The sequence below is a fragment of the Penaeus vannamei genome, chromosome 17 (assembly GCF_042767895.1).
Source record: "Penaeus vannamei isolate JL-2024 chromosome 17, ASM4276789v1, whole genome shotgun sequence".
Classification (NCBI taxonomy): Eukaryota; Metazoa; Arthropoda; class Malacostraca; order Decapoda; family Penaeidae; genus Penaeus; species Penaeus vannamei.
The window spans coordinates 3765072-3775071 of NC_091565.1; the positions used below are offsets into that span (position 1 = coordinate 3765072).

The 10000-nt window shown below is 41.4% G+C and overlaps 1 protein-coding gene across 1 annotated transcript in view; it reads left to right on the forward strand.

The window, feature by feature from the left end:
• LOC113807522 (uncharacterized) overlaps positions 1-10000 on the forward strand; it is a gene marked incomplete at its 5' end in the record, with an annotated part of 13556 nt that overhangs the window by 1162 nt on the left and 2394 nt on the right. Inside the window, 11 exon segments of the mRNA XM_070131753.1 lie at positions 83-241; positions 2155-2189; positions 2491-2565; positions 2958-3032; positions 3421-3498; positions 3761-3835; positions 4551-4724; positions 5282-5370; positions 7491-7624; positions 8806-9006; positions 9407-9544. Of these exon segments, the coding sequence (XP_069987854.1) occupies positions 83-241; positions 2155-2189; positions 2491-2565; positions 2958-3032; positions 3421-3498; positions 3761-3835; positions 4551-4724; positions 5282-5370; positions 7491-7624; positions 8806-9006; positions 9407-9544 (1233 nt within the window).

A 10000-nucleotide genomic window follows, 5' to 3' on the forward strand; every position in this document is an offset into this window, starting at 1 on the left:
TTCTTCTTCTTTCTTTTTCTTTCTTTTTTTTTTTTACAGTATTTCTTAATATTTCTCTTTCTTCCACTTCCAAAAATAACAGTGCACCGAAATTCGTTAGTGGCAACCTGTCCCCACAGCGCTACTAGAAAACGGACAATTGCCGAGGTGTCCAGTTCAGTCACCTACTTCACGGCGGCATGGAAGGGTGCACAGGTGTTCTGCAAAAAAGCGGAATTACCGATGAAAATGCAAAGAAGCGGTTAGTGGTTATTTATTTTATGATAATATATGATAGCGTGTCCCTGATTTTTTTTTTTTTTTCTGATTCTCTTAACACACAATTCACACGCCTGTAATTTTTCTTCTTTCTTTCTTTTCTTTCAACCTATGGATATCCATGTCAAGGTACAGATAGACACGCATGCTTAAGGAAACTGTTTTATACATTCATCGAAGCACAATATTCTTTACTATGGAGTGATTCCGGAAATAGTCAACCATATATAAGGGCCAAGTTCGTAAGTTAAGGAAAGGGAGGAAGAATTCGCAGAGTCCCTGAAAAAAATGGGTTTTTGCGGACGTTAATTCTTATTACCTAATTAACGGCCACTTCTTATCTGGTGAGACCGGATTCACTAACATACGATCGTAACGCATTTACCAGCGGTCATTTACCATTGCATTTACGAGTGATGGCAAAGCGGGATTCACGAAGAAATGGTAATTTGGATCAGCTGAGTTACAATCGTAAATCGACTCATTCTAATGACAGCCGACAGAGGGCTCTAGTAAAGCGATTCAACCAACCAGCGAGCGCTTTACATAATCTTTTAGGTTCCTTCGGCCAATCACGTAACATGTAAACAAAACTAGACACAGCGAGATTTAAAAAAAAAAAAAAAAAAAAAATCGCCGCTATAACACTATTTAAGGACATGTGAAAAAAATGAATATATTTATATGATCATATCCATCATGTGGGATATATATTTACTGTATAGATAGGAACCAATGCAAACACATTTATTGATATATTATTAATAGATATTATTCATATATTAGTCCAGTTTATTTATTTATTTATTTTTCATCATTAGTCCAGTTTATTTATTTATTTTTCATTGTTAAACTAAGAACCGGAAGTGTGTTAGTGAATCCGTGCCCCGGATTATAATTGCATAAATTGAATCTAGGGTGATTATTAATTTATTCGTGGTTCTATTATTCCTCAATCTTGGTCTCTCTCTCTCTCTCTCTCTCTCTCTCTCTCTCTCTCTCTCTCTCTCTCTCTCTCTCTCTCTCTCTCTCTCTCTCTCTCTCTCTCCTTCTTTTTCTCCTGTCTCTCTCTCTCTCTATCTCTCTCTCTCACTCTCACTCTCACTCTCGCTCTCACTCTCACTCTCTCTCACTCTCTCTCTCTCTCTCTCTCTCTCTCTCTCTCTCTCTCTCCTTCTTTTCTCTGTCTCTCTCTTCTATGTCTCTCTCTCACTCTCACTCTCACTCACTCTCACTCTCACTCTCTCTCTCTCTCTCTCTCTCTCTCTCTGACCCTCTCTCTTTCCCTTCTTTTCTCTGTCTCCTCTCTCTCTGTATCTCTCTCTCACTCTCACTCTCTCTCTCTCTCTCTCTCTCTCTCTCTCTCTCTCTCTCTCTCTCTCTCTCTCTCTCTCTCTCTCTCTCTCTCTCTCGATGCGCGTAAAAGTCTACGGGTCGCCCCGCCTCGTTTCACCAATAAGCTTGACAACGACGGTACACGAACTGATAACTGGAGGGGAGAAAAATACCTCCGAAGGTCCAAAAACACTGAATGGGAAGAGGGGTAAGCTGCGAGGATGCCAATAACAAAGATTAACCTTTTTTTTCAGCCGGAATAAGAAGAAAAAGAGGAGGACTTGTCAGATTTAATCACAATTTCGTGTCTTCCATTGTGATGCGAAACATGTTGACGAATAATAGGACACGGGGGTGGGGGGGGGGGGGAGGCGTTTACGAATACGCACACACGTACGTACTCACACATACACAAATAAAGAAAAACAGAAAAAACTACAAGCCTCAGGACCTATATTATAAAGTGTATTTTCTAGTGATAAAGAATAACAGATGCTGCATCTGATCAAAATCCGTCCCACTGTCATAATGTTTCTTTTTTTTTTTTTTTTTTTTTTTCAGCAGGTGGCGTTTCCGAGCCGGTTCCTAGGCACCTTGTAAGTCATTTAATTGTTTTGTGCGAGTTGAAATCCTCTCTCTCTCTCTCTCTCTCTCTCTCTCTCTCTCTCTCTCTCTCTCTCTCTCTCTCTCTCTCTCTCTCTCTCTCTCTCTCTCTCTCTCTCCCTCTCATGCATTTTTCAATTATATATTGTTCTAAAGAATGGTAATAGAAAATTATTGATGTTACAATGACTAGATTCTCTCTGTCTGTCTATCCATATCTATCTCCCTCTCGTTACTCGTCCGCCTAGTCTTCCCTTCTTTGTTATTATCCAAAAATGTTTTCTTTTTATACAGAATGACTTTTTTGCCAAGTTGATCCCGCATAGAGTTGACGCAGGAGTGAAACAGAATGTAAAAAGGAATGCAGAGGTGAGTTCTCTCTCCCTCGCTTTGTGTGTGTTTCTCTCTCTCTATCTATTTATCTATCAATTTATCTCCTCCCTCTCCCTCCCTCCCTCATTTAATTGTTTTGTGCGAGTTGAGATACTCTCTCTTTCTCTCTCTCTCTCTCTCTGTCTCTCTCTCTCTCTCTCTCTCTCTCTCTCTCTCTCTCTCTCTCTCTCTCTCTCTCTCTCTCTCTCTCCCTCTCATGCATTTTTCAATTATATATTTTTGTTCTAAAGAATGGTAATAGAAAATTATTGATGTTACAATGACTAGATTCTCTCTGTATGTCTATCCATATCTATCTCCCTCTCGTTACTCGCCCGCCTAGTCTTCCCTTCTTTGTTATTATCCAAAAATGTTTTCTTTTTATACAGAATGACTTTTTTGCCAAGTTGATCCCGCATAGAGTTGACGCAGGAGTGAAACAGAATGTAAAAAGGAATGCAGAGGTGAGTTCTCTCTCCCTCGCTTTGTGTGTGTGTTTCTCTCTCTCTATCTATTTATCTATCAATTTATCTCCTCCCTCTCCCTCCCTCCCTCATTTAATTGTTTTGTGCGAGTTGAGATACTCTCTCTTTCTCTCTCTCTCTCTCTCTCTCTCTCTCTCTCTCTCTCTCTCTCTCTCTCTCTCTCTCTCTCTCTCTCTCTCTCTCTCTCTCCCTCTCATGCATTTTTCAATTATATATTTTTGTTCTAAAGAATGGTAATAGAAAATTATTGATGTTACAATGACTAGATTCTCTCTGTATGTCTATCCATATCTATCTCCCTCTCGTTACTCGCCCGCCTAGTCTTCCCTTCTTTGTTATTATCCAAAAATGTTTTCTTTTTATACAGAATGACTTTTTTGCCAAGTTGATCCCGCATAGAGTTGACGCAGCAGGTGGCGTTTCCGAGCCGGTTCCTAGGCACCTTGTAAGTCATTTAATTGTTTTGTGCGAGTTGAAATTCTCTCTCTCTCTCTCTCTCTCTCTCTCTCTCTTTCTTTCTCTCTTTCTCTCTCCCTCTCATGCATTTTTCAATTATATATTGTTCTAAAGAATGGTAATAGAAAATTATTGATTTTACAATGACTAGATTCTCTCTGTATGTCTATCCATATCTATCTCCCTCTTGTTACTCGCCCGCCTAGTCTTCCCTTCTTTGTTATTATCCAAAAATGTTTCTTTTTATACAGAATGACGTTGTGGCCAAGTTGATCCTGGATAGAGTTGACGCAGGAGTGAAACAGACAGTAAAAAGGAATGCAGAGGTGAGTTCTCTCTCGCTCGCTTTGTGTCTCTCTCTCTATCTATTTATCTATCAATTTATCTATCTCCTCCCTCCCCTCCCCCGCCCTCTCTCCCTCCCTCCCTCCTTCTCCCTCTCCTTCTCTCTCTCTCCCTCCCTCCCTCTCCTTCTGCCTCCCTCCCTCCCTCCCTCTCCCTCCCTTCTCCTCCTCCCTCCACTCCCTCCTCCCTCCCTCCCTCCTCCTCCTCCTCCCTCTCCCCTCCCTCCTTCCTTTTCCCCTCTCTCCCTCCCTCCTTCTCCCTCCCTCCCTCCCTCCCTCCCTCCCTCCCTCCCTCCTTCTCCCTCCTTCTCCCTCCCTCCCTCCCTCCCTTTTTCCCTCCCTCTCTCCCTTCTTCTCCCTCCCTCCCTCCCTCCTTCTCCTCCCTCCCTCCCTCCCTCCTTCTCCCTCCCTCCTTCTCCTCCTCCCTCCCTCCCTCCCTCCCTCTCTCCTTCTCCCTCCCTCCCTCTCTCCTTCTCCCTCCCTCCCTCCCTCTCTCCTTCTCCCTCCCTCCCCTCCCTCCTTCCTTCCCTCCATCACCCTCTCCCTCCCTCTCCCTCCTTCCCTCCCTCCCTTCTCCCTCCTCCTCCCTCCCTCCTTCTCCCTCCCTCCCTCCCTCCTTCTCCCTCCCTCCTTCTCCCTCCCAATTCCCCCCCCCCCCTTACCCCAAGCGCCTTCCCATCTGCCCTTCCTCCTACAGACCGTCTGTGACTTCGCCGACCGCCTGCAGAAGACCTTCCACAATCAGAACTTTCTCGCTGGTGCTGACGTCATGCACTCCGGCAGCGCCTACGAGGGCCTTTCGGTGAAGCCCAAGACGGACTTCGACGTGATCGTGGTCCTCGCCTTGAAGTGCCTGGAGGACGACTTCGAGGTGGGCGGGGCGAGCGGGCGAGTGGAGGAGGACTAAAGGGATAGCAGATAGTTTTTAGCTAGGAGGACTGAGGACATGAGACGGCGCTGCGTTCGACATAGTGGACGGCAAGAGGGGTTTTCGCATAGCTTGAGCAAAAGGATTTTTTTCTTTTTGGATAACAGAACAAAAAGACTTTTTGCTTGACATTCAGAGAACGAAGGATTTTTTGCATGACTTTCAGAGGACGAAGGAATTTTTGCATGACACTAGGACACAGAGCACCAGAGAGGGATGACACTAGGAGGTTTTTACTTGTCCAACAAATATAGAATAAGGGACAGCGGTTTGACATGACACACAGAGGACCAATAGAGAGACATGGTAAATAATGAGCTGAAAATGCTTATGATCGAATGAATAATTGTACGGACACACACACTCACACGTAGATATATATATATATATATATATATATATATATATATATATATATATATATATATATATATATATATATATATATATATATATATATGATTATTTTTCTAACATATTTTCCAACATTATTTGCACAGGTGATTCGTGATGAAAGTTTGTTCTTTAAGATAAAAACTAAAACAGGCTTCGTTGATGCTGAGAAGCTCCAGGAACTGCTGTTTAAGGAGTAAGTTTTTTTCTTTTCGTTTTATTTCCTTCCTTCCTTCCTTCTTTCACTTCGTGTCGTGTGTGTATTTTGCTCTCTTTCTCCTTCTCTGTCTCTTTTTCTCTTTCTCTTTCTCTTTCTCATTTTCTTTATGTTTCTCTCTTCTCTCTCTCTCTCTCTCTCTCTCTCTCTCTCTCTCTCTCTCTCTCTCTCTCTCTCTCTCTCTATCTATCTATCTATCTCTCTCTCTCTCTCTCTCTCTCTCTCTCTCTCTTTCTTTCTCTCTTTCTTTCTCTATTTTTCCCTCCCTCTCTCTCCTCTCCTTTCCTCCTCTCCCTCTCTCCCTCTCTCTATCTGTCTATCTATCTATCTGTATGTATCTAAAATGACTCTCTCTTCTCAAGACTGACTGAGTGTGTGGGAAAGACGACCTCGCCCTCTCTCTCTCTCTCTCTCTCTCTCTCTGTCTCTCTCTCTCTCTCTCTCTCTCTCTCTCTCTCTCTCTCTCTCTCTCTCTCTCTCTCTCTCTCTCTCTCTCTCTCTCTAAAATGACTCTCTCTTCTCCAGACTGACTGTGTGTGGGAGACAACCTACCCACCCCCTCTCTCTCTCTCACTCTCTATCTATCTATCTAAAATGACTATCTATCTATGTATCTAAAAAGTCTTATCTATCTATCTAAAATGGCTCAATCTATCTATCTATCTAAAATAACTCTATCTATCTATCTAAAATGACTCTATCTATCTATCTAAAATGACTCTATCTATCTATCTAAAATGACTATCTATCTATCTAAAATGACTCTATCTATCTATCTAAAATGACTATCTATCTATCTATCTTAAATGACTATCTGTCTATCTAAAATCTATCTAGAATGACTCTATCTATCTAAAATGACTCTTATCTATCTATCTAAAATTACTATCTATTATCTGTCTAAATGACTCAATCTATCCATCTATCTATCTAAAATGACTCAATCTATTTATCTATCTATCTAAAATAACTATCTATTATCTGTCTAAAATGACCCTATCCATCTATCTATCTAAAATGACTCAATCTATCTATCTAAAATGACTCTATCTATTTATCTGTCTATCTAAAATGACTCAATCTATTTATCTATCTATCTAAAATGACTCAATCTATCTATCTATCTAAAATGACTCAATCTATTTATCTATCTAAAATGACTCAATCTATCTATCTATCTATCTAAAATGACTCTATCTATCTATCTAAAATGACTCTATCTATCTATCTAAAATGACTCTATCTATCTATCTAAAATGACTCTATCTATTTATCTATCTATCTAAAATGACTCAATCTATTTATCTATCTATCTAAAATGACTCAATCTATCTATCTATCTATCTAAAATGACTCAGTCTATTTATCTATTTATCTAAAATGACTCAATCTATTTATCTATCTAAAATGACTCAATCTATCTATCTATCTATCTAAAATGACTCTATCTATCTATCTAAAATGACTCTATCTATCTATCTATCTAAAATGACTCTATCTATTTATCTATCTATCTAAAATTACTCAATCTATTTATCTATCTATCTAAAATGACTCAATCTATCTATCTATCTATCTAAAATGACTCAATCTATTTATCTATTTATCTAAAATGACTCAATCTATCTATCTATCTATCTAAAATGACTCTATCTATCTATCTATCTAAAATGACTCTATCTATCTATCTATCTATCTAAAATGACTCTATCTATTTATCTATCTATCTAAAATGACTCAATCTATTTATCTATCTATCTAAAATGACTCTATCTATTTATCTATTTATCTAAAATGACTCAATCTATCTATCTATCTATCTAAAATGACTCTATCTATCTATCTATCTAAAATGACTCAATCTATCTATCTATCTATCTAAAATGACTCTATCTATCTATCTATCAATCTAAAATGACTCAATCTATTTATCTATCTATCTAAAATGACTCAATCTATTTATCTATCTATCTAAAATGACTCAATCTATCTATCTATCTATCGAAAATGACTCAATCTATCTATCTATCTATCGCAAATGACTCAGTCTATCTATCTATCATCTATCTGTCTATCTAAAATTACTCTCTCTTCTCCAGACTGGCGGAGTGTGTGGAGAAGACGAAGGTAGAAGGAGCGAGAGTGAGATGTCGAGAGGGACTTGCTTCTCTTGACGTCGAGATCGAAACTGCTTTAGGCAAGATTTCGGTCGACTTGTCCCCGCAGATCCCAGGTGAGGAGGAAGGAAGGAAGGAGAGGAGGGAGGGAGGGAGGGAGGAAGAAAGAAAGGGGGGGAGGGAAGGAGGAAGGAAGAAAGAAAGGGGGGGAGGAGGGAAGGAAAGGGGAAGGAAGGGGGGAGGAGGGAGGGAGGAAGGATGGAGAGGGAGGGAGAGGGAGGGAGGGAGGGAGGAAGGAAGGAAGGAAGGAAAGGAAGGAAAGGAGGGAGGGAGGAAGGAAAGAAAGAAAGGGGGGGGGGAGGGAGGAAGGGAGGAAGGAAAGGAGGGGAGGAAGAAAGAAAGAAAGGGAAAGGAGGGAGGGAGGAAGGAAAGGAGGGAGGGAAGAAAGAAAGAAAGGAAAGGGAGGGAGGGAGGAAGAAGCGGAAAGAAGAGGAAAGGAGGGAGGGAGGGAGGAAGGAAAGAAAGGGGAGGAGGAATGGAAGGGAGGAATGGGGGAAGAAGGAATGGAAAGAAGGTGGGTGGGAGAGGAGTGGAAGGAAGGAAGGAAAGGAGGAAAAGGAATGAAAGAAAAGAGGGGGAGGTGTGGAAAGGAGGGAGGATGGGAGGAAGGAATGGAGGGAGAAAAAAGGAAGGGGAGGAGGAAGGAATGGAGGAAAGAAGGAAGGGGAAGAGCGGAAAAAGAAGGAAGGATGGAAGAAAGAAAGGAGTGGAAAGAAGGAAGGAAGGCAGGAAGGCTTCAGATGAAGGTGAAAGTGAAAACGGCGAGAGAGAGAGAGAGAGGGGGGGGGGATACAGGGAGAAGGAGAAAGAGGGGAAGAGGAAGATGGGGAAAATATGCATTAGCTAGGTTTAGAGAGAGAGAGAGAGATGAAGAAGGAGAGAGAACGAGTATATAAGAGGGTGAGAAAGATATCTGACCTAAACGAAAATATAAACAAATAATAAAATTAAACCAATGCCACTCTAACTGATTTCTAACACTAAAAAAGAAAAAAAAAAAGTCAATTTACGAGCTATAACCATGAATCTAACCCCACCCCACCCCACCCCACCCCACCCCTTCTACCCTCTACCCGCCCCCAGTACGGCCATGAGGAAATATAAATAAGTAAAATTAAATGAAAACTACGCTTTAAACTCTTTTTATAAAAATAAAAGAGCCCTATAGAATGGTTCATTTTACGAGCAATAACCGTGGATCTAACCCCCTCCTCCTACCCTCTACCCCCACCCTCAGTGCGGTCATGGGGAAGGTGCCCCGACCTGGTCAGCCTCAGCGACCTGCCTCGGTGTCTCCGGCGTTATATCGACGTGCTGAACAGGAATAAATCTCCAGTGATGTTCTTCAGCCCAGCTGTTCCCGGACGCCATAGGAACGGCCATCTACTGTGCAACGTGTCCTTTTCAATGCTGGAGAAGAGTTTTCTTCGGGATAATGGTACGTGTTGCATATGGTTTCTTTTCTTCTCTCTCTCTCTCTCTCTCTCTCTCTCTCTCTCTCTCTCTCTCTCTCTCTCTCTCACTCACTCACCTCACTCCTCACTCACCACATAAATAAACATCTCTCTCTCTCTCTCTCTCTCTCTCTCTCTCTCTCTCTCTCTCTCTCTCTCTCTCTCACTCACTCACTCACTCACTCACTCACTCACTCTCTCTCTCTCTCTCTCTCTCTCTCTCTCTCTCTCTCTTTAAGAGGCATGGAGACAAACACACACCCAACAGACAAAAAAAAATAGGTACACTCTCTACCTTTGCATTTATGAGTGTAAACAAGGACATTTTATCAGTCACAAGCAGAAGTAAAGTTATTTAATGGTGCTCCGCTGCCTATCCTTTAGTACAAGTCCGCGACATGGTGCGTCTAGCCAAAGCCACGGCCGTGTGTCAGGATTGGAAGGAAAAGTTTGGCCTCAAGTCGTTTCACATCAAGCGAGTCGCGGTCAAGTATTCGGACGAGTTGGAAGGGAAGGCTTTGTGTGAGTATTGCGTGTTTTTACTATTATTATTATTATTAATTATTGTTATTATTATTATTATTATTATTACTATTAATATTCATATTATTGTTTGAGTGAGCTAATGGACGAGGAAGGAGTGAGTACTTTGGCCCGTCGAGGATTTTTTGCATATGTATGTTTGTGTGTGTATGTATGTTTGTGTGTGTGCGTGTGTGAGAGAGAGAAAGAGAGAGAGAGAGAGAAAAAAAGAACGTCTGACATTAAATCACCATCGAGTCGCTTTAAATCTCTCGTTCCCCATAAGTTAATCCTATTCATTCATATATTTTTTTCTCCACTTGTCACACTACTGCCACTAGAATCTGAGGCGAACCCAATCCAGTTGCTAATCCCAAAAGAGGATTGCCTTGAATGGCAGAATACCTCTGATGATTACTTTGAAGAGGATTACTCCATTATCTTGGGGAGGTTGCT